Below are 27684 nucleotides of genomic sequence, written 5' to 3' on the forward strand. Positions count from 1 at the left end.
CATTTTCCTTCCTCTTTCTCTTTCGTTAGCAGGCAATCACTAAGCCTCCAACTGGAAAGGAGTTGAAGGCAAGAACTGACCTGAAAGCAAAAACCAGACCTCAACATCTCTTTCTGCCGATTACAGACAGATCAGAAAAGAGGCTGTGGAACCCGCGGGCTGACAGCAGGACGTGCTGAGGCTCGACCTGAGCTGGGACTACCCGGGCAGTCCCCTACCCGCGCAGAGGAGCCAGATCTCCCTGGCAGCGCGCGGTAAGTGTCCCCCTGTCCTTTTCCGGGGCAGCGCTCACTCAGCTCCGAGCGCCGAGCACCCCCGGGAGCGCTCGCCTTCCCGCGGAAACACCGACTCGCTGTTTTTGTCGCTAATCATTGTTAATCATTAACCGCTCATTAGAAGGACACCGCTGAGTCCCGCCGGGTCCCGCCACCCCCGGGGGCCGCGGCCAGCCGCCTCCCCCCGGCGCGGCCCCGCTGCCGAGGGCTGTGCCGGGATGGGGAGCGGGAGGGGATGCACGGAGCCCCGCGGGGCCCGGGCCTGCCCGCGGGGGCATCCGCGGGCCGCGGAGCCTTTTGTTATGCTAATCCGAGCTGACATCACTCCGCATATCAAAGCAGAGGGGGCTGCATATAAGGCGGCTCCGGGGGCCTCCCCGCCAGAGCGGCCTCGGTCCCCGCGCAGCCCGGCCCGGGCGGAGGTAAGCGGGGACCGCAGCGGTGTGCGAGCCACTGTCGGGAGAGGTGGGAAGGGGACAGCGGCTCGGTGGAGCCCCTCGAAATGCCGAAGGTGCGGGGCTGGCCAAGAACTGGGGTTTGCGAGGCATGGACAGAATTCCAAGGAGAGGGGATGCATCCCGGAGGATGGATGGGAGTAGGGAGACGCTGGGGGGTTCGACGGAGAGAGGATTCTTAGAGGCTGCAAAGCAGACCGAGGAGATGCCAGAGAGGCGGCTTGGAGACTACAAGGAAGAAGGGAAACCCGGAGGATTGCAAGGAAAAGGGAGACCCACAGGATGCATGGGGCAGGGAGAACCGAGGGAATGCGAGAGAAAGGGGATGCTTGGAGACTGCAAGGGAGAGGGGATACCCGGGGGAAAACAAGGAAGGAGGAGACTCGGAGGCTGAATTAAGAGACCTGACACCCGGCATGGGGAAGTGTGAGTGCAGGAGCAGGGGAGGACCTGGGAGAGAGGGAGACCCAGAGGGTGGAGAGACCCGTGCCTGATGAGCTGCAGGGGAGAGCAGACGCCCAAGAGTTGGAAGGGAGACTGGAGACCCAGGGGCTGATGGCAGAGGAGGGATATGGAGCTGCAAATGTGCAGGGCAATGCAAGGAGCTGCAGAGGAGAGAGGAGTCCGGGAGGCTGCAGGGTAGTGGGGACACCCAGGAGCTGCAGGGAAGAAGGAAGGTCCAGAAGGCAGCAAGGGAGTGGTGAGACCCGGCAGCTGGAATCAGCTCCACCACCCTCTCTTCCTTTTCTCTTCTCCCACTCCTCACTGCAGGTCATCTGGGGATGTGCTACCCCTAAACCAGGCTACTGTGTTTTTGGAGAGAGTTGCAGGCTGGCAGCAGAGTCAGGTGGATGTCTTTGTTTCCTGGATTGGAAAACTGGAAAAATGTGAGCTGAATACTCACACTTCTATGTACAGTTAAAATCGCCTTTTCCCATCCCTGAGTCCAGAGTCTTGGAAGTATCTGATGGGAGTGTTTTCTGTGTGCCAGAGTGTGGCTGGCTGCAAACAGCCTTGAGGTGAAGAGAAAAGAGAGGTTGAGTTAAAAGCAGCTCCTGTTTTTAGGAGTCCACAGGCCACTTGCTGTTAGTTTGATCAGTGACCCAGAGCTCACCAGAGCTGTAAACATCACATCTGCCCCAAAGTGTGTCCTGCCTGTCTCCTTGCAAATTGCTCTTGAAAATGTAATCTGTGTTGGACTGAGTAGAAAAATGCATTATTACTTCTCCAAATAAAAGGGGTGCAATTGCATGCAAAGCTTGCAGTTCTTTGGGTAGGTAATTTCCCTTCCATTCCAGGGATCGAAAAAACCCCAGACTGTGGCATTTTCAAGGCGGGGGGAAGAGTAGAGAATGGTGTTGGCTGGTCAGTGAGAGTGTTTTAGATCATCTGAGACATTTAACACCCAATTCTTGTGTAGTCCAGCAGTTCACAGGGGTGAGATAAGGGGTCTGAAATATCTAAATAGACACTGAAAGGCATGGGCAGGACTAAGGGCTGAAAGTTTTCCAGTGTGCTTGTAGAGCAGTGGGAAGAAAAGGGCTCCCAAAGAGTAAAAGATGCAGAAATACTCTGAAACAAGAAGCAGGTATGCCTGGATGCTCATGGGAGCACTGCTTTCAAGGGATGCATCAAACCCAAATCCAAGTGGGCATTAAAGAAAAACAATCCATGGCAATGAAATCTTGCCTCCCTCGTAGGCAGTCAGTTTTGTCTTGGACTTCAAGGGAGCCAGGAACTTGCCCCTAGAGGTTATTAAAATCCTTTGTAATAACAGCACTTCTCTAGAAACCCTTTACACCAGGCGCTGGGGTTGGGACAGCCAAGAAGCAGCCTGAATAGAAAAATATGCTGCAGATGGCAGAGAAAATACTCAGAAATATTAATTCCCCCTAACCCAATTGTTCCCCAAATGGGAATATTTAGGCAGAAAGCTGCAGCTGGGCAAATCCAGAGCTGGAGATCAGGTAGGATCTCTTTTTCAGGGTAAGAGGTTTCCCAAAGTGAAGCTGACTGCTCCAACCATTCCCAGTCCCTTCCCAAACCTCTTTGAGGGGGTGTTATGGGGGGATGAACAGTTACAGTTTGGGTATGCCAGTGTGCTGTGCAATGAGTTGTGAGACTCCAGAGATGCAATGTGGTGGGCAGGTTTTTCTGTTTATTTTACTGTTGTCTTTCTCATGGGATGGGAAACCACTGCAAAGACCACAAAAAGCAGCCTGGAGCAGTGTCTGAAGTGAATAACTGAAGGGAAACCCATTTACTGCTATTAATACTGCTGCTAAAATAAGCAAGCCATGCCCTGGAGACAGAGAGGACTTCTCTAAGGATTTAAGTCCTGCATCTGGTTTGTTTATCTGTTTGGCCTGAATAAGAAAAAAACCCAACAAAAATAAAAGGGATGTAGGGGTATCCTTGAGAGCTTTTTTGTCTCCTCCAGGCTGCTCCCTGGAGACAAAAATGGGATTTTATGTTTACAAAGTTGCAGCCTTTTCTGTGAGCTCCAGGTGCCAAGGACTTAGAAGAAGTGAGAGGCAGAGTTAATGAGGTGAGAAGAAAAGCAAAATGTAAAGAGCAAAACACATTTATTGTAACAGATCAGAGGGAAACATCTGCAGGGCAAGGGCACCTGCATTAAGTAGGGAAATGCAGTTTTTATTATTTGTCTTCTCTGCAGATAGAGATAGGGAAAAGAAATCTGGAGAGATGAATAGCTGTAGATTTGAGCTAATCTAAAGATCTATCTTTCTTTTTCCTTCTTCCTCCTAAGCAGTTGCACAAACTTTTTGGAGAGGGGAAGAAAAAAAAAACCACTGAAGTGAAGCAGCAAATGAAGTCTTGCCATGTGCAGGGTTAAATGGAAACACACAATCAGACCATAACTCTGTGTAATTCAACCCATACGGTTTGTCTGTCTCTTGACTCGAAAGGTTGTATCAAGGCTTGGCAAGGGAGAGGACTGAGAAGGGATAATCCAAACCTTTTCCTGATTCATAAGCCACTCCTTTGCAATTTGGATAATAGATTTCTCTCTTCCAGTGACTCGCTAAACTTCAGAGTTAACCGTAGCTCGGGCTTTTTCTCTTTCTCCTTTCAGGCTGATCATCTTCAAGAACGAGCAATACCCAAACTGAAGGAAAATACATTGCACAAAATATTAAGAAAACTCCTTTTAAAAAAAAAAAATTCTTTGGAGAAGCTGATTTCCTTTGGCTAGCAGGAGAAAGCGGAGAAAATGAGGCCAAGTCTGCGATTTTTCTTAGCTGGTTTTCTGTTGTTGGTTCTGCAGACAGGGCTTTGCTATGGGATAAAATGGATGTAAGTATCTGGCTCTATCTCTGCATTTTTAATGTTTTTGTAGAAATTGCTGGTCTCTTACCTGTTTGTACAACTGCTGCTTGAGGCATGCTGTAAACTGTTTAAAGAGCGGCAAGCACTGCAATTCTCCAGGCACTGATTGATTTCAAGTGTGTGTACTGGGGGCTTATGCTAACAATGTCTCCATCTTCTTTCTAAAATATGCATGATTTAGGCTCATTTGGGTTTTTTTCTCCTCATTGATACCAAGGGAAAGGCACACACTTGAATGCTCACATGAACCACTTAATGAAGCTTCTAGCATTAGCTCCTGCTAATGGGGAAACTCTCCCACCAGGACCACTGGTTGTGCTGAGTAGGAGCTGAGAGCAGTAGGGATGGCAGCTGAGATAATGCTGCCCATCTCCAACCACAAGGGATGCTTGACAGATAACATGGTGTTTTTCTGGACCTTTTAACCTTTGGATTTTGTGAAGGGTGTTAAAAATGAGGTGAGGAGGGGGGAGGAGGGTGAAGAAATACCAGGGACTGCGGTCAAGTCAGGATTGAGTTTCCTTGGAGGCAATGTACTGCAAAGTGAAAACATCACCATCTCATTTCTTTGCTTAAACAAGCAATCAGTTAGTTGCTTGCTGCAAAATAAACAAACAGGCCACTCCAAAGCCAGTCTGGTTTCACAACCTTGATAAGTGATCTGTCTGTTCTACTTGGGTTTGGAGCTGGGCACAAAATAAGTAAGGGAATATGGGTTTGCCTCAAACATCTTTGGTAGGAAAAAAGGCACAATAATATACAATGTCAGGAAGACTCTGTAGTGCGTTGAAGCAAGAATCTTTGGGGTAGGTGGTGAAACTTGGACAAGAGGTTCCTGTTTTGCTGCTCCTCCTGCCACAGACTTCATGCTATGTCTAATTGCCATTCTGCTGTTCCAGTCATTGTCACGTGAAGCTCTACTCATGCCACCTTTTTATAAAGGCTTAAATTTGGATATCTGAAAATTAAGGTATCCCACTGGAGCCAGTGTTTTTATTCCCCATCATGCAGTTAGGGAAGAGAGGATCTTCCAGATGGCGATTCATCTTCTCCAAACAGAGACATCCAACAGAAATGTGATAGCCTCTGCTGATGCTGTGTACTGCAGGGAGATGCTAGAAACCACACATCTGCCTTTTATATCCATAAAGAGAAACATATTGAATCTCTCCATAGGTGTTTAAATGCATATGGTCAGGTGGGAGGAATAGTCACCTGCTCTAGGGCATCTTTCAAGGTGGCATGCTTGCCTATGGCAGGAAGATAGGAACTAGATGATTTTTAAAGTTCCTTCCAACCCAAACCATTCCATAATCTTTCATCTGCTGTCTCCATACTCTAAGGACCATCTTGGAAGTAGAGAAGAGTAAGGATCTGGTTTGCCCTTCACTGCCTTCGATTTACACCTTGTAGTAGTCAGTAAGAGCTCAATTACATAACCCAGCTGTTTCTTTCTGCCAACTTCCTCCACTATTTGGGCTCTCAGCTCTGCCTATATCCAGCACCAGGAAAGGCAGGCATCTCCTTTCTGAAGGACATTTAGCAACATGTCCATGGGACTCCTTTGCAATGTTTATTTCTATGCAGCACAGAAACAAAGCTGTTTTGTGGCACCCTGATTCAGCAGGGCTTTTATGTGTAGAACCATGACTGACTGGAGGGACTTGTCCATATGCTTGGCATTGGTGTCCCACTTAGTCAAGATACTTAATCATGAGTGAAGGGCTTGGGTTCCTTTGAAGGGCAGGGGTGGGATGAGCTCTAGAAGGAACCTGATAGTATGGTGACAAGCCATAGACATGAAAAATGCTGGGAGGCAGGGAAAGGTCCCTAATAGCTTTGCTGTCAAAAGCAGCCTTTTGGCTGCTAAGTGGTTAAGCTGCAAGGGTTGCTTCTGGGGATGAGTGGGGGGAGAAGCAGTTGGAGGCAAGACACCACAGTTGCTGCTTCTCTACTTCCCAGCAGACATATCCCCACTTTTTTGATAAAAAGTGAGTGGGAAAGATGAAAGCTGGGATTAAAGTGGTATTTGAAGCATGAATGGCGTGCAGATGCACTACTGAGCTCCCCTCACCTGTTTAAAACCTGGCAGTGATCTGCTCCCTCTATCCACAGCACTTTGCAACTGGGATGCTGGCAGCTGGAAAATCACAACATTATGTTTGATTTTTCTTTTGTTTGCTGTTTCTCCTCATTTCCCCACCCTTATTTTTCTATGGAAACACAGGCTAATTTTTCTCACTCCCCATCACTCTTTTTTTCTTGGGGCTCAGGGATTGCCCTGAGAAATTGCATGGATAAGTTCTTGGCAAACAGAGTACCAAACACTGAGTAATACCTCAGACCTGCTTATCCCAGCTCTGGGTGATGTACAATTGAAATCTGCTCCTTCCTTCTCTTGCTCATGAACAGAGAGGTGGAGAAAAAGAACGGGATGAAGAAGGAGGAAAGTCCTATGTGATGTTTTCAGTTGTGGCGTTTTCTCACTGGTCCGCCTGCTGCATCATTTTTGTACACATGGTGCCAGAGGCGAGCTTCAAAGAGGATATGGGAGGGGAAGGGAGAGATAAGGAGCTGGGTTTCACCAGCCTAGAGATGAGGGAGTGACTGATAAGAAAGGTGATAGGAAATTTAATTTTTATTCAGTGTGTGATGTAATTGCAGGGGGAGGGGCAGAAGAAAAGCACAGTTTTCAGCCATTTAGGATTTCTCAGTAACACAAATATGCCCTGAAAATTAGTAAAAGCAGAGAGAAGGTAAAAAAAGAAATTATTTATTTTATTTTATTTTGCTTGGCTTATTTTTGTGAGTTCTGTTGGAAGTTGGTGCTGGGCCCCACCAAACATCCAGCATGGTGTGCGGACAGTCAGCATCTTGTACACATGCTCTTGCTCTTGTATATATTTCTCTTGCTGGAGAAATTTCATATCTTGTGCTCTTTCATCTAAGCTCCAGAGAGCTACTCAGGTGTAAAGCCAGAGTATGGCTCCAGAGTATGGTTCCAGATCTTTGCTGGATCAGGACTGTTGTGGAGATACAGCCTTTCTGATCAATGTATATGAGACCCTGCATCTTATTTTTGCAAACATTTTCTCATCCTTAGAGCAAAGAAGGTATGTGGGGAGGTTACATCATTTTGTGGTGCCCAGCGTCGTTTTGTCACAGTGTCTGGGAAGGTGAGGCAGCCATTGGTTTCCATGAGATATGTCTTAGGGCCAATGCATCTAGTAATTCTATCACCTTCCCCATCTGCTTTTGCAATCCATTTAGCTTTCCCAGGAGAGTTTGGCTTTGACCAAGCAGGTGCTGGAGCAACTTATTTGGGTAGAACTGAAAAACAGATGAGCATTAGAGGGAGCTGCAGCCAGATGTGCATGCCCCAAAGGTGTGTGGTGTTGGGATGTCCAGGCACAGAGTAGCTTGTGAGGCACTTCTGCCTTGACAGACGGATTGGCATCTCCTCTGTCCCTGTGTATCGAATGTCCCCTTCAATGTGATTGTAAATACGCCAAACACAGCAAGTGATTTGTGCTGGTTTGCTTTGGTTTTGTTTTGGAGGGGGGTTTTGTGTCTTCTTTTTTTTTTTGTTGTTATTGTTGTTTTTTGGATTTTTTGTTTGTTTTGGTTGGTTGGTTTTGTTTGTTTGGTTGGTTGGGGTTTTTTGTTGGTGGTTTTTTTTTTTCATGGCTTGCAGAATTTGCCCAGGACGACAAGTGCTGGCTTTAGGAATACCATCATTTTTAGGTGGAGCTTGGTCACTTCAGGAAGTCTCTGCCTGTCCCCATTGTGGTGACCCAATTATGTCTCATGTGCTCTGGAGCAATCCCCAGCTGAGCTCCATTCCCAGCTATTGCTGCACAATTCCTATGGTTAAATTGCAGCCCTTCAGAAGCAAAAGGTAGCTCAGTCACACCTTTTGGTGATCATAGGATGTCCCCCAGCCCACAAACCTTGAGCAGCCCTTCTGCAGCCAGCAAAAAGCAGGGGAGAAAATGGAAAGATTTTGTGCTTCCTGGCAGCTCCTGCTTCTCTCCTCCAATAAGTGTGGGAGGGAGCTGGGATGTGGAGACACGGGCGCCTGTGAGGAGACTGTCTGCCTGGCAAGGGACTGCTAGATGAGCTGCTGTGAAAGAACTGCAGGATGGGGATGGCAGGAGGGGAGTAGGCTGGGGGTGAGGAAAGGGGAGTACCATGCCTTTGAAGTTTGCTCTTTGCTCCATAGGCAGCTCAGGAAAAGTTGACAAAGCTCCATGGCCTTCCTTGGCACTCAGTGAGCCAACGCACTGCTGGGATTGACTTCATTCAAGCTTGGGCATGAAGTCAACAGCCTTGTGCCCACTGCTGCCAGCACTGAATTTGGCACCATATCTGAAAACAGCTCTTATTTTAAGCTTTTAGTTCAGAGTTGGTTCCCCCCACACACACTTCTCTCCCTCTTCCTCTTCTTTCTTTCTTTTTTTTCTTTAAATCACATAAATCCTACTTGTCTGTTTGAAAAACCCTTGCAGAACCAGGGGAAGCATTTACCAGGGGATGTGATGTCTTTCCCAGGACTTGTGGTCCTCAGATTGGAACTGATGCAGGGCAGGGTGGCAGGGCCATGGACTGTCTTTGACTACCAGGAGTTTAGGCAACATTATTGTAACACCCCTGCAAGCCTTTTCCAGATGAAAACCTGAGAAAATGAGGCTTCTGAAGATTAAAAACCTTAAATGAGATCAAATACAAAAAGAACCCTCAATCTCTGCCTCTCTTTTTTAACTTTTACCACATACTTCACTCTCCACAGCCATGTAATTTTGTCTAAATCTTTTTGTGTCATCCACATCCCTGCAAGATTAAGGAGTTCAGGAATGGGCATTAAAAAATGCCTTTTCAGAAAGCAAAGCTGGTAATTTGGAGTTGAAGTCCCTTTGTGAGACTTTCGCAGATAATGTCATACAAGGGAGGGTGGGGAGATGCCTTCAGAGAGATTCTTCCACCCTTCAAAGGTGTTTTAAAGGACACCAACGTTTTGCTGCTCAGTTGAAGGAGTTTTTCTCCCTTTGGCTTGACCAGTAGTGTCCTACTCACAGGGTACCTTGTAAACCAAATAATATATGACTTTCATTGATATCTGCTAGCATCTGAAGGTGCTTCTTCCTAACCTGCACTTTCTATGAATAGTCTTCTCAGGGGGCCCAGACATGCAGGAATGGGCCCATACCTCTCAAAGGACCTAACACTGCAGAGCACTAATGTTTTCCAATGTCATGATCCATCTATGCATATTTCCTCTGTAATTATGTTCATGGTTTTCTGTCAGTATCCAGAACTTCAATTGAAGGACCTGCTGTGTTACATATAGATCAGAAGATGTTTGGTTTAGGCCCTGTTTATTTAAAGGGATGGATCAAATATGTATCTTTTTAAAAAACATGAAACAACCACCCCTTGGTTTTCTGGAGAATGAAGGATGGGGCAGGAGAATTAAGTGAGAATGTTATCAGGAGGAGACAGTGAATAGAAAGATGTTTGTCAGGGATTTTTTCCCCAGGTTGAGGCATGAAGGATGTTCTTCTAATTATGCCCTTGAGGGCTGGATTTTAAGGCTGGCTGTGCCCCATTGGCTCCAGTTTCCCTTCCAGTGCTGATGATCAGTAGAGGCTGCGTGAAGACAGGCCAGAGACCCACCACCAAATCCTACCATGGACAAGCCTCTCCTGGGGGAGGTTTTTCTTTCCACAAATGGATATTGTTTCTCAATAATGTCCTTGCAGGCAGTGGGTATCCATCCCCTGATGCTGCCAGAATTTAGAAAGCAGAGAGGGGTGGTGCATTTCCACAGGGAGGGTTTAGAGTGACATGGAGTGAAGAAGATATTCCTAAATGTAGGACAGAGACTGGGCAAACCTAGGTTGTCAGGGCATGGAATAGATGACCTAACAGGCTTCTCAAATTCCTGATCTGTGATTTATAAATGCACTTTTCAGTCTCAGCAAGTGACTACAGTAACTGAGTTTTCTTTTCCGTCTCCATTACCTTTTAATTTTTCCTCCCGATACTTGAAGATGTTTCCAATTATAGGTTCTCATAAGCAAAGACATGAAGTTTAGGCCTGGAAGATGCTCAGAAAACACCTTCCTGCATCTTGCACTTTTATTCTTGTAGGCTTCCTGGAGCTCAGCTCATTCTATGAGAAACAGCCATTGCTGCCATTTACTGAGTTCTCACCAATCAGAAGGTATTTTCCCTCTTCCATGAAGTAAATGGTTTTCTTGTTACACTATAAAACTGCTTCTCTTAGGGTGATCACTTCAAGCCATCTGTAATAAAACAGTCTCCTTGCATCACATCCTGTTTTTTCACACTGAGGATGAGTTTCAGTCTGAATTCTGCTTTCATCCCTACCTGTAGATGTGCTATTCATGACTTGTCTGTAACAGTGAGATAGGGGTACCTCCATGTAGCCTTCCAGGTCCTTTAAAGAGGCTGAAGACTTCTAGAAAGGATCAGAAAATGTAGTGTAGGACCTAGGAGATATATGCATCCTTCTGGAGGAACAGCCAACATTCCAAGGCCTCTCAAATGCCACCCTGATTAGAAAACTGAGCTGCTGCCTCGTAGTACAGCCTCTCTCAGACACTTGGAATGTTCCTCATTTGCCTGAAGCTCAGGTGTGAAGTTCTCTCACTGCTCCTGCCGCACCCTGCCTGTTTCACTTCCTGCTGGGACCTACTGTGCTGGAGTTTTTATCATTTATACTCGAATACTGATGAGCTGCTTTGGCCTCTTGCCTGATTTGTGTTTTAGCTCATTCCTGGAAGCTGCTGATAGGCTTTCTGGGATAACTTTTCACAGATTCCTGGTGTCAAGTGCTCATATCTCATTCAAACTCTGTGCTTATACCATTCAGATGTCTGTGTCCCTGCTCAGTATCTGGGTTTCCTATATAGAGCAGAAAATGAGCACCAATAAGTCATGATGGTATCTTACTATAGGTCTCAAAAGCACAAAAGGCTAACTGCTTCCTAGATGTGGGTTTTTGCTTTCCATGAGCTCAAGAAGGATCCTGAAGGACTACTGTGAGGTCCACAGTATAGAGGTTTGCAGTCAGGGGACAGTCATACTATTCAGAGACTCATGTAATTACCTTCAAGGACATGATCTCTCTGAGATACCTGAACACCCAGTATATCCCCAATAAATTTTTTCTCCACCAGCTCAGGTTCACATCTGAGGCAGGATGAGTTGCCTTCTGGAGGGACCCCTCTCCGAACAAGGAACATTGTATGAACACCAGTGTGGATGGGAATGAGATTAACTGCAGGACAGAATTTCTGATTATTAAATCATAGAATTATTTTGGTTGGAAAAGACCTCTGTGATCACTGAGTCCAACCAATAACTTAACACTGCCAAGTCCACCACTTTTTCCTTTCTCTTGAAATTCACTAGCAATGACTTCTGCTTGCAGTGTGTTTAATGGACCTGTTAAATATGTGTATGAAGTATATATTTATATAGCTTTCAGAACGGCGGTTTCCCTTCCAAGTTTGCCACTGTTTATCTAGTGCCAGAAATGCCAAACTCCCAGTCACCTGGGAATTTCTCAGTGTAGGCCTATTCATCCCCAGCAAGGATTTAATACCTCCAGTTTTCATTAGGGTTCAATTTTAGCTCTGTTTCCATCTCGTTTAACTTCTGAAGAATGTGGATGTTCAGTAATAAAGTGAAATGCACCCCACAATGTGTTTGCAAGTAAGCCTAACTAACCAAGATGGCTTGGGATGAATCTGAAAGCCAATACATTTAACAAGCACAGAAGGAAATATGTGTTAAAGTTGTTTTGCCATGATCAGATGCCATCAGATTATTGATTCAGCCTGCTAGAAAGTTGTTTTATGGGAATGAATAACTTTTATGACTACCCTAAGAAAGCCAAAAAGATACAAAGAGAGTTACACACTTGGCTTCTGCTGATCATTGTGGGTGCTCAGGGAAGAAGAGTACAGCCCTGTAAGATGCATGTCAGCATTTGTTCTTTTTTAACCTGGAAAAGTTGGCAATTGAACAGTAGAAGAACCACCACTGTGGGATGTTGTTCTTCTCTTCCTTGGTAACATATCTGCTGGTATTCATGGATCCTTTCTCAGATTTGACTGTGGTACTCTCTCTGCACATACTCCCACTGAGCTTTTGCACTATGGTTTTTGGAGACTAGACAAACAGACTTATCTATCTGCAACAGTGATTAAATCAGTAGAGGCCCTTGGCATTAACTCTAAGTGAAAGCATATGTTTTGCAAATTTGATGATTTTTCCCTAGGCTTTACAGGGGATTTTCTCCATAATTAATTACATGACATTTATCATAATCCTTTGAGAGTGTGTGAGACAGATGCTGAATACAAATTACTGATAACACCAATGTTGCTTTCTTTCCCAAATGCCACAGTCTTGGAGGATCCAGATTTCTTTTATCATGGAACTGATGGGTCATTTTTTACTCTGTTGGGAGGTCTGTGCTCTTCATTCTTCAGCAAACAACCTTCCCCATAGGATTTACACATCCGGTTACTTGCCATATACCCCTGGAGCTTTGTGCAGCCTTCCGTGCATAATGGAGAGAATTGCACACTGCTAAAGGGCGTTTCTTCCCACCAACTTCAAACACCTGCTTTATATGAGATAAATCACTCTTCATAGTTGCTCATCTTTCTCACCAGCTTTATCTAAGCACCTATTTACAGAAAGCTTTAATTAAGTCAGGTGAATGTAGACAACTAGATTGTGTTTTAATGTTTTTTTGCATGTCCTTTTCTCCTCAGAGCTCTGTCCAAGACTTCTTTTGCTTTGGCCCTGAATCAAACCCAGCACTGCAAGCAGCTTGAAGGCCTGGTGGTTTCTCAGGTGCAGCTGTGCCGCAGCAACCTGGAGCTAATGCAGACCATTATTCAGGCAGCACGGGAAGTGATAAAGACCTGCCGTAAAACTTTTTCAGACATGCGGTGGAACTGCTCTTCAATAGAGCTGGCTCCTAACTACCTGCTGGACTTAGACAGAGGTAAAACAGCACTGCTGGCTCAGCTGGGACTGGAGTCAGTAGAGTCAGCCTGTGTGTGTGTGTGTGTGTGTGTGTGTGTGTGTGTGTGTGTGTGTGCTGGAGATAGGAAGGGTCTTGCTCCTGAGAGACCATGGAGGGACTACAAAGCCCACTTGTCCTGCTCTCTGAGACCACATTCATCATTATGGTGCCAGTCATGCCCAGAGGCTCTTGGATCCAAGACCTTGTCTACCATAACTCTTACAAAGCAGACCACCATTCTGGTCTGCTCATCCCACTGGAAGTCATGCTCCACCACATGCTCCAAGAGCAAATCACACCACAATGAACAAGATGCCTAAATCCATATGACTCCTTGCCCTGCTGGGTGGGATATTGTCTTACATTGAAGAGTTCACTTAGATGTGCTCCAAATTTGTGGTGCCATAGGACATCTTAGCTGCAGTGAGTTGGTGTGTTGGCTGCTCTGTGGGACACAGACTGTGTGAATCTCTTTTTGGTGAACGTTTATCTGGCCCAGGAAGCTGAGCTGGAATTCTTGTCTCTTTCAGGCACAAGGGAGTCAGCATTTGTATATGCCCTCTCTGCTGCTGCCATCAGCCACACCATTGCCAGAGCCTGCACCACCGGGGACCTCCCTGGCTGTTCCTGTGGTCCCATCCCAGGTGAGACACCTGGACCTGGGTATCGATGGGGAGGATGTGCAGACAACCTCAACTATGGTCTTATCATGGGGTCCAAATTTTCAGATGCTCCCATGAAGATGAAAAAATCAGGATCACAAGCCAATAAACTGATGCATCTGCACAACAGTGAAGTAGGGAGACAGGTAACAAATCCACAAGAGTTATTGTACTTGTACAATCATCTGTAGTGTTGGTCACTTGGTGAGGTTCAGTGTCTCTATCAGCTAGAGAAAGGAGCAGGTTTCTCAAAGATTGCTCTGAAGTCCTTTGGCCTGCTGAAAATTGTAGCTGTATAACTCACCCTGTGACTCAGGGAGTCCCAAATGCCATTATTAGCCCTGTTTAACCGTGGGTGGGATGTCTCATTGCCACCTGTTGCACAGTCAGTGTTGGCTCTGGCTCTGCCTGCCCCAGGAGGTGTGGTGGGGATGGGTCCCATCGTGCTCTGCCAAGGGCATTGTGGGGTGAAGTGCTGTGTGAATGTGGAGGATTATCATCTGCCACATGCATCCAGCAGCAGTTGCCTCCAGCCATCACCTGCAGGCAGGAGGGAGGATTTTTTTCCTTTTTAAACTGCTATGCTAGTGATTATTCTCATGTCTGGCACAAGCTGCTTTTAACAGCTTGCATCCAGTGGAGAGATAATATTTACCATGTGCAGTGCCTGGTGTGCACTGAGGTGCAAATCCCTATAGCAGCTGTCCATACAGCTGAAGAAATGGGGTGGGCTATAAAACTGACCCCTGCACCCATCTCTGAGGCTCCAGTGGTTCCATGGACTGCTCCTACTGCACAGCTTGGTCTTTCCAGGGCTGCCTGTGCAGATAAACTTGGAGCATGCTGAGCTCATTGGGAGCTTGCTGTGTAGCTACAGGCTGAGTCTACCTTTGCAGAGCACAACCATGCTGAAGTTTCCCTCTCTGGCTCTTTTTTTTTTCCCTAGTATTTCCACACTATTTGGTTTGTTTTCTTTGGTTTGAGGGTTTTTTTAAAATTTATTTTAGTTTTGCAATGTCTTGATTTTTTGTTTCAATTGCAAAGGGCAAATTTTTGTTTGGGACATTGCGTTGCCATGGCTGGTGCATTCAGCACTTCCTGGCAGCATCCTGCCATGTCCCACTGAAATGAGAATAGTGCAGAATCAAAGTAAAAGGCTATTTTGGCCCTATGACCAGCAGAAAGGCAGGGTGAGAGTGCACTGAATTCAACAAAGTCATGACATCTCTCTTACCAAAGCCCAAAGCTGCTGGAGGTTGAAATTTATCTTAATTATCTATTTATGGAATGCTTTTATATTCATCTCCTTAGGAATTTAGAGGGTGGAAATGCAGCCCAATACAGATATCTAATCAAAATTCAAAATACTCTTCTGTCTTCTGGCTGCAAAGGAGTCCTTGTGAAAGTAGTCCTGGACAGATAGTGATCACCAAAGAGCTGTAGGATCTCATTTGCTTTCAAAGCAGCTACTCTAGACTGCCTGTGTAGAATTGAGAACAGTAGTACTTTTCTATAGCAGTTCCTGCTAAGGAAGTTCCTTCACTAGCAAGCTTGTGGGATGTTTGGCTGTAAGAGAAGGGCATTTCCTAACTCCTGCATTCCTTTTTGCAGGTCTTGAAAGCCTCTCTTGAAATGAAATGTAAGTGCCATGGAGTTTCTGGGTCATGCTCTATCAAGACCTGTTGGAAAGGCCTTCAAGAACTGCGAGACATTGCATTGGACCTCAAAACCAAATATTTGTCTGCCACCAAGGTTGTTCACCGGCCCATGGGCACACGCAAATACCTTGTGCCAAAGGATATTGATATCAGGCCAGTTAAAGAGACAGAGCTGATTTACCTGCAGAGCTCACCTGATTTCTGCATGAAGAATGAAAAAGTGGGGTCACATGGGACCCAGGACAGGTGAGGACTGTACTCACTGTACTCTGACCCCAAAGAGGAAAGGGCAAGAGGGGAACATGTATGAATAAGGGACAATCAAGGAGGTGACATATACATGCACCTCTCTAACATACAGTATGGTTTACCATACTGTATGTTAAAAGCATACAGTAAAGGACATCTCTAACATATAGTATGGTTTACCAATTCCTAGCCCTATTAATGATGGGCTTGCTGACACATTTTTGATTACACAATCAGGCACAAGATACATTTCAAAATTCCCTGTGCAGCTTACCTCCATGGGAACTTGTAAGAACCAAGCAGCTGCTTTATACTCTGTTGAGTCTCAGTAATTTCTTGCAGTCACTGCTGATTAGAAGAGTTGTTACTCTAAGGCTCCCTTAATTATGCAAACGTTAACCCAGTTAGAACTAGCATTCCTAGATTGTCTTTAAAAAAAAACACCCCAAAACTGCAAAGATGATATAAGTTTTTTTCTTCTACTGCATCCAGGTGTGTTTGTATTGCTTATGACTCTGCAGAGGAATTTCTTTATTGCATTAATATTGGGGATTTAAGGTCATTATGGTCAAGTGCAGCCTCCACTGGGCAGCATACTATCCCCTTTCACAGGTAGCACACATGCCTTTCTCTTCCCACCATCTGTTTCATTTCCTCCAAGACAAACTAATTCAACATTTCAACAATCTGAGCATCTCTAGGTGGGCAGACCCATCTGATCTCTCTAGAGCTGAACCATCAACAGCCAAAAAAGTGTGTGTTTCCATAATTTTCCTAATTTTTATTAGGTGGCTGCAATGGCTGGATTTCAGCCTCTCTTTCTGGTTTTCCTTTCTTTAGATAGCTCTCATAATCCTTCTTTGTGCTTTCTGTTATTTCATGGTGGAGACTCAGGCAAGTGGCAAGGAGTATGTGCCTGGCCTATTTTGGGATGCCTTCCTTTTAATGTAGTGGACATACTTGTATTTGGACCATTATGGTTCAATGGAAAGAAGATTTTGCTGAAATGAAATGACCCAAATGCAGACAAGATAAACTGTATATGCATGTGGGATTGTAGCAGCTGGGGACACGGGTCAGTGGTGGGCTTGGCAGTGCTGTGGACTTGATGATTTTAGAGGGCTTTTACAGCCTACATGAGTCTGTGATTCTGCATCAGCATGTACCTGGAACTGATCAGTAGAGAAGACAGCTGAATGAGACAAGACTGTCTTTTTTGTCCCCTGAGCTTTATGACAGTTAATGTCCTGTATCCTCTTGACATCGATGCCTGGACCTGGACTGCCCTACAACGTCACGTATCTGACAGCTCTGTGGTGGGAACACCAGGCTGATCTTTGTCACCAATTCAGTGGTGGAGCATTAATTATCAAGTGAAGATGTCTATAAGTCACTGAGAATAGCTAGGAAAAAGCATGTATTGAAACAGGTTTCCGAAAGAAAATGTCACCTTAGTGGAAGTGAAGTTTTTGTGGATTTGCATGGATTTTGATATATTTGTGCCTTGAAAATGACCTCTTTGTTCTGCCTTTCTGTTTTGCAAGGAAAAAAATTGGTGATGATTATTTGGAAATTAGTTTTATAGGAATTGCATTAAATGAACAGGTTGTGTCAAAACAAATTGACCTGTTAATTAAATTCATTACAGATTTAATTAAAAACCTGTTAATTGAATTCATTACAGATTTTCCAAGTAAAACATTTTCCATGAGCTGAAATCCTTTCAAAGGACAGGGAGGTGTGACTTCTTCATCTAATCTTATTTTACAGCAGATTTCAACTTTTTATCCCATCTAGGGATGAAAAATATGTCAAGGTCCTGAATGATTTTTTTTTTCCTTCTGAGGAAAGGAAAATATGTCTTGCAGGCGTCTGTTTATTCCGAGCTGGATGACAGCCATGGTTGTGAACCTGGCAGCCAAGGGTCCACAGGAAGTGAGATTGAGTGAGGATTTAGAAGACCAAGATATTAAGGCAGAGGGGGATGACTTTCAAAAGGAACTTGTCAAAAAATACTCCTCATTCTCAGATGTGCAAGATGGTGATGGCCATGGGAGGGAAGGAGGGTGAGATAGTCCTGTGCTGAGCTTCAGGCATCACTCAGGCCAAGTTTTAAGGTCATGTGTGATTGGGCTTGTTTTCATTACAGTCCATCTGCAGCCTCTTGAGAAGGTGTTTCAAAATTGGCATGTGTTATACAAGCCATAGCAACTCCTTTCCTGAACTAAATTACTAGAGGAAATAAATGTAAAATACAAACAGTGTGTTTGAAGATTGGTCCATGCTTTGTGGGGGGAGCAAGGAAAGGGAGATCTTCCCTAGTCTCCTCCTCCTATGGATGCCTTTTTCTCTTTGCAATTTTTCTGTCATGAAGAGGGCACCTAAATGCATTTTAAATGTGGTGCCTCTACTCCAGCCTGCCACAGGGCTGCAGAGATAATGTCTAATTACAGGGATAAGGTAGAAGGAGCACAAAAGGAATTCTGTTAGAGAGAGGGCATGGCAAAATGTGGTTTATGCTGCAGAATGATGTAAAAATACTCACATGGTAATAGCTCAAGCATGTTTTTATTTAATGAGTCATGTCCTGGAGGCATTTGAACATTTTATCTTTATGTACATAAAAATTTTCTGAAGGTAGGTCCCACTGTTTCCAAGTAGTCTAGTTTTTAAGGCCAGTCATGCCAATGAAGTAAAAAAGGTGTTTGGTTTGGTGTTTTTTTTTTGTTGTGGTCCCTCATTTGGTCTACTCTGTCTTCAGCCACCTTCCGTATCCCTTCTGGCCTTTTTCTGGGTACAGAGGTCAGTCCATGCCTGGGCTGTGTAGTGCAGTCCTCTATGTCCACAGCTCAGGAGACTTTGATCTGGCCATCTTCGGTATTTTCCAGCCCTGCTTTCTGCCTCCAAAGGGATTTGGAGGGGGGACTATGCCACTAACACCCCCTTTTCCTGTCCCTTGATTAAAATATTCATATTGGTGCATTTTTGTGTCAAAAAATAAGCAGTTTTGCAGCATATCCAGGGGAAGTCCTTTTCCTCCTCCCTCCCCCAAGGTCTGGTTCTTGCTCATAGCATGCTGGAAACAGAACGGAGGTTGATGGTTGCAACACATTGGATGTGTTGGAATTCTCTGTATGCTGTAGGAAACAATCCTGCACTGCCAGGTGGGTGGAAAGGATAATCTAATTGGGGATCCCTCTAATGTGAGGGATCATGTTATGTAGACTTACTGTGTGTTTTTCAGGCAGGCAAAGGAATTACTTTGTAGATGAACTATATGAAAATCCACTCAGAAAATGAGCCCCTGATTACTCAAAAGCTTAGAGCTCTTTCCTGAAAGGATTTCAAAGCCTTCTTCACAACAAGCCTGAAACATTTTCTAAGACACTTTGGACATTCTTAGCTTGTTGCAATTCAGAAATAGTTTGGAAATCTGCATGCCTCCAAGTGCTCAGGGTATGTCCAGATTTCAAAGTCACGGAACTAAACTCAAACCTGAGGTTTGAGGCCTCTTTGAAGTGCTGAAAAGCTGATTGAGGAGCTGATTTTTGCAACCAGTATCCAAGTCTCCCGCAAACAAGACTTACTGCCACACTGACTCCAGCCAAACTCTGTTTATATACCACCATCAGGCTTTCATAACCAATTAAAAATGGTCTGGAGAAAAGTCTAAAGAAGCTGCAAGTAAAACTTTCAATACAACAAATCAACCACTGGGAAAGAAATGTAAATATTCCCCTTCTCAGAGATTTCTTGGACAAAAGCACTTTTTCATCTTTTAATGAAGTAGTTCAGTTGCTCCTGCCTGAAAAAATCACTACCAGCTTTGAGTAAATGAAAAATAATGTCAGATTATAAAATTGAATTCTCTTTTGTGAGAAAAGAAGCAAAAATATGAATCTTCTTTTTAAGCAGGGTGCAATGTATCATGTTTCACAGGCTATTTAAGTCTCCTTAATGAATCCAAGGAAAGAGAAATTCTGCCATGCATGCAAAAGCATCCAGCCCCTGAAACCTTGCAGAGATAACAGAGCTGTTTATTACTGATTTTTCCCAGAGCAGTCTTGGAATCAAGCCAAATGTGGGAAGGCGTGCTCTTAGGCTGCAGAAATCAGGCTGCAACAAACTATGTGCTGCAGCCTAGCTGGGTTGATCAGTCACCACTCCTCAGCTGGGTCACTGTGTCAAGAAATGTGGCCACTCTCTGATGGCTGCTCCTTTCCCACATATCCTTTCTTTACTCCAATATTAAATATTAGTCACAAATGTCTTAGGCTGGTATGCTTTCTTGGATATGAACATACATGAAGTTGGCTGAGCATGCATCTGCTGCTCAGTTTTCAGTGTTTAGTGGCAGCCCTCGATACCACTTCTTTCCTGCTACCTCAAAAATATGCTTTGTATTGTGTATGGGGATTGTTCAGCCTGTGGAAGAGAAGGCTCTGGGGAGACCTGAAAGCCCCTTCCAGTGCCTTTAGGGGCTCCAAGAGAACTGGAGAGGGACTTTGGACAAATACCTGGACTGACAGGACAAGGGAGAATGTCTTCCCACTGCTAGAGAACAGAGTTAGGTGGGATATTGGGAAGAAATTCTTCCCTGTGAGGCTGTTCACTGGAACCAATTGTTTAGAGAAGTTGTGGCTGCCCCATCCCTGCATGTGTTCCAGGCCATACTGGGTGGGGCTTGGGACAACCAGTGGAAAGTGTCCCTACTCATGGCATGTGGGTTGGAACAGGCTGATCTTGAACTACATTGTCACCCTGTACCAAGCACAGGTGAGGCTGCACCTTGAGTACATTGTTAGTGTTATTGTCCTTACTCCAAGGCAGACTTTGAGGTGCTGGAATATGTCCAGAGAAGGGCTGTTTGAGGGGTCTGGAATGTAAGTCATACAAGGAGTGACTGAGAGTACTGACATTGTTGAGTCTGGAGAAGAGGAGGCTCAGGGGAGACATTATCACACTCTACAAATCCCTGAAAGGAGATTGTAATCAGGCCGTGGTTGGTCTCTTCTCCCAGGAAATCAGTGGTAGGACAAGGAAATGGCTTCAAGTGGCTGAGGGAGATTAAAAATATTTTCTTCAGTGATAATTCATTCAGCATTGAAACAGGCTTCTGAGGGAAGTCACTGGCCTTGGAAGTGTTTAAAAAATGAGTGAACATGGCACTTTGTGATATGGTTTAGTGGACTTGGTGGCATTGAGCCCAGGGTTGGACTTTATGATCTTGGAGGCTTTTCCTGACCTTAGTGATTCTATTCCATGATGCTATGATCTCCAAGGTTCCCTCCCAACCCAAACCACTCTGTGATTCTTTGTTTATGTAGGAAATTAAATGTTTTGGCTGAAGCACTCATATGAAGCTGGGGAAGAGTAGTAGTTATGAGTAGACAGCAGCATTTGATGTTTGTTTTTTGTTACAGCTTCTTTTACTTTCTGTTAGTGAGGGCACAGGATAGGATGAGCTTTGAGTGAGTTATAATGTGTTCAGTGATAGCCAGTTTTGGAACAGTTATCAGATGCAGTACCATTTTTTTAATGAGATCTGACAAATTCTGAATAATAAATAGCAAATAATGCTTTTGTGAGTGTCCCAGGAGAACTGGAGGAAACCTGCTCTAGCTAAAGATGCCTTTGTACGTAGCAGAGGGGCAGGTGGACTAGATGGCCTTTAAGGTTCCTTCCAACCCAAACTATTCTATGATTTTATGAAAGTCAGAAAAACATTCACTTTCTGTTCCTCCCACCTTATTTAGGTGTTAGTCATTCTTTCCCAGGGCAACATGCTTGCAGCTGGTGCCCATTTCAGTAAGTAGGTGGCCAGCTATATGTTTTTTTGTTATCTTAGTTAATGTGTGGGGAAGATGGAATTCTTTCTACTTTGAGAGACCTGGATTTGATCATAAAGTTTCCTAAAGAGGTTTGTGAATAATTAATTTATTTGTAAAAACAATAATTTCACACAGTAAAATTGCAATGGATAATGAATCTAGCTCTCTTAAACATATTTAGTCCCTCTGCAACCAAATGGCATTTGAGTTAGAGAAAATTTGGTCTGGGAATTATTTTCCATGGACCTTGATCTTTTCAGGAGCAAGACTGAGCTGACACCACCTAGGCTGTTACTGAAGACGTTTCTCTACTCCGGTCTTAAAAGCAGTTTCCCTAAACAACCTGATCCAGGGTTTTACTATCCTCAGTGCTAGGATTTTCTTAATCGAAATTTAACTAAACATAATCTAACATAAAACTAATAATTTCTTGTCCTCTTTCCTTAGCATATAAATAACATTTTTTCTCTCCCCTTGTAGCATAGTCTTTTATAGAGGGGAAGACATCTCTTTTAACATACTTCTCTAAATCGGTTCCTTCATTGTTTTCTATTTTTCTGAGCTACTCCTCTGGCTCCCCTGGAAACATTCCACATTTAGCTGGATCTTTCTCAAAGTATGTTGCTTACTTTGCAATTTAATCCCCTGTCACAAAATATCCTCAACTCCTTCTTCCCTAGCATTATCCCCAAATTTTTAAGCTCACTCTCGACTTCTCATTAATGAAAATACAGGCTAATTCCAGGATCTCTCTTAACATCTCCTCACTGACATATGCTGATAACTCTTTCTCATACAGTTGTTTAGTGTCAGTCTCCAGTCATTCCTTGTGGATGAGAATGCAATTTAAAAGTAGATAAGATTCTGCCCTCAAAATTTTACATAAAGCTGTGACCTTGACATATTTTTAAGAATGTCTATTGTGTTATATATCTCCTAAGGGATTTGAATTATTTTTCTCTTTCTTTCTTTTATATGCTGCTGCATTATTTGACATTACTAGAGCAAGGGGCACCAAAGAAATAAATAGGAATTTGATTTAAAAGAGAAAAAAAGCATTACACTGCAGTACTGTGTTCTGGTATTTGGGACTGCCGGAGTTCATGAAGGCAGATTGTTTCCCTGTGGTCAGAAAGGGCTGAGGGAATCACACAGCCAAGGGGATGAGATGTTAAGGAAGGAACATCCCTTCTATCATCCCTAATGCAACAGCCCAGGTGCTGGCAGTGTATGAGAAAAAGAACGACAGAAAGTGCTTAGATTTATGTTTTACTCCTGTAACAGCATCTCCCTCATCCACTGGGAGATGCACTGGCCCAGGAAGGCAGTTGCTGTGCCCCAGAATGACTTTTTAAATAACCTCATTAAGAAGTCCTTATCAATAGGACTGATGGAGTGAGGTTCCAGCGGGTATCTCATCCCTGTCATTATATGTCATAATCGTAGGTGGCAGTACAGAGTTGGCCTCAGTTTGGATCCCAGGTGCCAGCTGTACAACCAAACAAAAAAAATGTATCCTTCTATCAGCTGATGGGACAGAGTAAATAGGGATTCACAATGAAGTTGTGTGACATTGCTAAGATGGATTTCATCAATCTTAGAGGTCTTTTCCAACCAAAATAATTCTATGATCTCCCCCTTTTAAAATTAAAATCCCTACTCATCTGGGGGAAGACTCTTAGAAGTTCTGGGGTGTCCTTCACCTCTGCTGAGGAGCCACCCCCATGATGAGGCCATATGGTGTATTGCAGTCCTTCTGCAAATGAGGGCTGGAAAGGGGACATTTTGGACAGGAATACTGAGTGGGATTTGTCTAGACAACACTGCTGACCTTCTCCCTTCCTAAAGAAGAAATAAACACTGTGACAATGGTAAAAGCCTGTTCTTGAGCCAGAACTTTGATTGGGATTGTGGCTGAAGCATAATTTCTCAACAGTCTTCCAAGTGCTTCTAGAGGTTACAGTGCTGTGTTACGATGCAGTCATCTGCCTTCGTGTTTTCTCTTCAAGGCTCAGGAGAGGGCATTTCTCTGAGCTGCTGTAATTGTGCTGGACTAGGCCCAAAACAAATGAGATTGAACTTAACCCATGAGCGGGGAGCCTGGTGAGATCACAACTATAAGCTCTGAAAGCTGATGTTCAGGGCCGCTTCTGTGGGTAAACTGGTCTTTGGAGTTCTTTGTCTTCCCCCACTGGCTGAGAAACTGCTTCATCTTGTTTAATGAAAAATGAATCTAACTCATATCCAAGCCTATGCTTTTAAACAGAAAACAAAATCTCTGCTTAGTAGCATTGTCAGTAAATTTTTCTAAAAGCCCACACAGGTTTATGAGAGTGTCAAAACTTTGTTTTGGCTATTCAACCCACCCATTTTGAATGCCCCCATTTCCTGATACCAAACTGAGGGAAGTTTGAGGATTTCTTTAATAAGATTTTTCTTTTTTCCTTTCTTTGTTTCAGACTGTGGGCAATGGGGAAGGTATATGGGAAGGCATATCTTCTACTAGAGTCACTTTTTTTTTTTTTTTTTTGGCAAACCACAGGAGTGGATGGAGGGAAAGAGAGAATCCCAGGTCCCAGTACAGCAGGTAGAAGAGTTTTGCTTTCTATTTGAAGGGGCTAAATGTCACTGCTGTGTGCTTTGTATATTTGGGGAGTGAATGTCCTCAGTGGTGAGCTGGAGTCAGAGTGGACCGTATTCCTTTTCTTGGCCATTTCAGTGAGCTCCCAGCATGAGGTGACATGGATGCACTGCGCATCCCTCACCACACTTCTGCAGATTCCCCATCCTCCCTAGGTGAACCTCCAGGAAACAACATTTCCATCCACTAGGAAAGCTGAGTAAGGTTCACAAATGCCGTCCCCTCTTCTAATGTCAACCTATATATTTGAACCTTTGCTCTGAATACTTAATGCATTTATGAATACATTAATACTCCACATTTATGAGGAGTCATTTGGAGATTTCTTGTGGAGGGGCCCCAGTTTACAGGGGCACTACCAAGGCTTTTGGTTCAGCTTTAGGCAAACACATTCAGTGTGGCTACACACTTCAGCTTCAGTAGTGGCTTTAAAAGATTTTTAAATATTTACACACATTCCTGAATGAGAGTGAGTTTGGGGGCCTTTAAACACTGAACTTAAAGAAGAGCAAGAACAAAATCTCAACACTTCACTAATCCCATAACTTCTCCTAAAGCATTACCTCATGAGCAATTCCTATAATTGTCATGGATTTGTTTTCATCTCTTAACAGTTGCTTAGCTTAAGGGTCCAACTTATGCTCCTCTCTCCTCTTCCTGCCCCAAAGCAGCCTTAGAGTGTTTCTGTCCAAAATAGCCACAAAATAGCCACACAGAATAAGATTTAGGAGAGATGGCAGCAATTACCCACTCAATAAACCACCTTTCTTACAGTCGTTTCAAAATGCCATCAAGTTCACAGCCCCATGGTGTTGGGTACACACCAAAAAAGTGCAAGCGTCTGACCAATCAGGAACACTTCCATCCTAGGTAGTCTTTACAGTCTGTGGAAAAATGGTGTCTCTAGGACATGGTTCACTGCATTCAAAATTCAGTGTCTGGTGCACTTTCATGTCCAGTGAATATTGGAGTATTTTAGGAAATGGGATAGATGTTTTTTGAGGACAGATATGAAATGATAATCAATGGATCAATGAAAGATATTCCTCAGTTAAGGAGTTACTTCTGAAAACCTCAAACCATTCACTGGCAAGCAGACAAAATGAGGGCACCCAACACAATAGCTGATTTATCCCACTGAGTCTGTCTTTAATTAAAAGCAGAAGCAAAACAAGCTGTGAAAGTCTGTGTGACACTTGGTGACTTGTCATCCTACCCTGTGCTCCTGCCACACTTCCTATTCCTGGGTCAGGACTCAAGGTGTTGTGGGGCCAGCCGCCCAGCTGCTCATGACGTGTTGGGAGAAAATCAAAGGGAAAAAGGTGCACAGTCCAGCCCTGCTAGTACTGATTGTGATTTCCCTGATAGGATCAGTGCTGCACAGTGGCTGTAACAGCCTGCTCAGGATTCTTCCCAGCCTGGGATCCTTGGCATGGAGACTGTTCAAATCCTATTTGGCTGTAGGGCTCCTCCTTTGCCCTATTCAGGTTAGGCAGTGGTAGACAAATACCAGAGTTTGTTCTTTAGGGTGTCATCTTCTTCCAGCCCCTTTCAGACAGTTTTGGAGCCTGCCTGGGAACACTGATTGTTTGGAATGATTTATTCTTCTTGTGGAGGTATTCCAATAGCTCTGCTTGTCTGCTCGGATGGGAGCAGGCTGGCCCAGCGGACAAGCAGCCTGGATGCTGCCAGGCCCAAACTGAGAATCAGAACAGGAGTTTAATGTAATTTTGGGTGTCATAGCAGGTGATGTGATTGCAGCCCAGGGCTTCCCCTGCACCCTTGCAGGCATAGGGGGCTGTTGGCTAGGTGCTCGCTGTGCTGGCTTCACCCTGTGCCTTGCAGAGCTGTCAGGCCCAGCAACGCCACACAGCAGTGGTTTGGGAAACCCAGCAGGAATTTGCACTTGCTCACAGCATTTTCCTTCTTCCAGACAATGCAACAAGACTTCCAATGGGAGTGACAGCTGTGACTTGATGTGCTGTGGCAGAGGCTACAACCCCTACATGGACAAAGTGGTGGAGCGTTGCCACTGCAAATATCACTGGTGCTGCTACGTGACCTGTAAAAAGTGTGAGAGAAGTGTCGAGAGATATGTGTGCAAATGAAAACTCTCCTCTGCACACCTGGGAGCTAAGACAGCAGCAGCACCCCAGCACTGTTCAGAGAAGACATTTCCTCGACTAGACGTCATTTATTTTGTAAAGACACAGACTTGAGGAGAGATGGTAGGAGGAAAAGCAACAATCACACCAGTAAAAATGACAACGTAAAGAAACCTCCCAAAAAGCAACAAACCTACAAATGTTTCTCCTCACCAATAAAATGCTCTCTGAGAAGACAAAACTTCATTTGGGATGGTATCTTCTTCCAAAATATTTCCTATGGTTGCCAATGATGTCCAGACGTCAAGTGCCTTAGTATTCTGAGGAATAAATATAGAAACTTTCCCTGGGGGGGAAAAAGGTACCATTTGTTTGACAGTAACTAAGGCTCACACCTGCCTGTGCCTTCTAGCACATGTTCTGAGTCTCCATTAGGATCATCCCACAAAGGAAAATGCTACAACTTTTCAGCAATAACTGCCTTTGTTGCCAAAGACTTAATTTTCAGCAAGGAATCATCCACTCTGAGTGATAAAAAAGTGAAAAGATTTCAGGTCAATCCCCTGCAATGAGCAACTAATTTAAATCTTTCTTTTACACAGGTCTGAAACTTTGAGCTGATTGCTGAAGGAAAATATATCATTGATTTGTCCAGGCTGGACAAAATTCAGCCATGAAAAAAATCCCCTGGAATCCTGGAGGCAGTGAGAGTAGGGTAGGCTGAGAAGGACTTTATGGGGTCCACAAGACAGCAGTGGAGCCTTTAGGATAAAATAACAAAGTGAAATCCAAGTCCAGTGGGAGAGTAAAGAAAAAAAGCAAGATCCTGCTCTCTATCTCTTTGCCCTGTGGGTGTGATACTCTTAGTCACTGACATTCTTCCACACTGACCCACCAAATCCTTGGGGAAATATGCCACTGGATTCTTCCCCCACAAGACTGTTGGTCCAACCTCAGGAAACTGCAGAGAGTGGAGCAGTCCCAGCTGTAGGTAGTACATCCATGGAAGTCAGCAGCTATTCACAGCAGGAAAGAATGGGAACATGTCAGTCCTTCACGTGGCTCTGCCCTGACACAGCAGAGAACCACTATCTGTGGCTGTACATATTTTCTTTTGTATGCAGATATACAGAAATATTTATGTCTTGTGCTTTCGTCTACTTTACTTCCTACATAAATATATCCTTATATTATAAACAAGCATTAACAATAGTATGAAATAAATGCTGAAGTTACTGGTGCAACAGCAAAATGTTAGATCATTGTTTCACACTTCTGCTTGGAAAACAATTCTGATTTTCCTCCCAAGGATGGGAAAAGAACATGTTTTGAGGCACTCACTGGCATAGGGATAGATAAGTTTCTTTATTCCCTGCCTCTCCAGCCTCTT

The 27684-nt window shown here is 44.3% G+C and overlaps 1 protein-coding gene across 3 annotated transcripts; it reads left to right on the forward strand.

Moving 5' to 3' along the window:
• WNT11 (Wnt family member 11) lies at positions 1-27514 on the forward strand. 3 transcript variants are annotated; one of them, XM_041422380.1, is made up of 7 exons: positions 1-254; positions 3828-4048; positions 12892-13127; positions 13679-13792; positions 13877-13956; positions 15422-15714; positions 26123-27514. In XM_041422380.1, exons 2-7 carry the CDS (start codon positions 3966-3968, stop codon positions 26295-26297), a joined length of 981 nt encoding a protein of 326 aa, XP_041278314.1. In that variant the 5' UTR covers positions 1-254; positions 3828-3965; the 3' UTR covers positions 26298-27514. The 3 variants fall into 3 exon arrangements, with proteins under 3 accessions (XP_041278314.1, XP_041278312.1, XP_041278313.1); XM_041422378.1 differs by having other exon boundaries at positions 13679-13956; XM_041422379.1 differs by lacking the exon at positions 1-254 and adding an exon at positions 624-697 and having other exon boundaries at positions 13679-13956.
• Positions 27515-27684: the final 170 nt, after the last annotated feature.

This window comes from Onychostruthus taczanowskii, unplaced genomic scaffold (assembly GCF_017590055.1).
Source record: "Onychostruthus taczanowskii isolate IOZ18803 unplaced genomic scaffold, ASM1759005v1 scaffold73, whole genome shotgun sequence".
Classification (NCBI taxonomy): Eukaryota; Metazoa; Chordata; class Aves; order Passeriformes; family Passeridae; genus Onychostruthus; species Onychostruthus taczanowskii.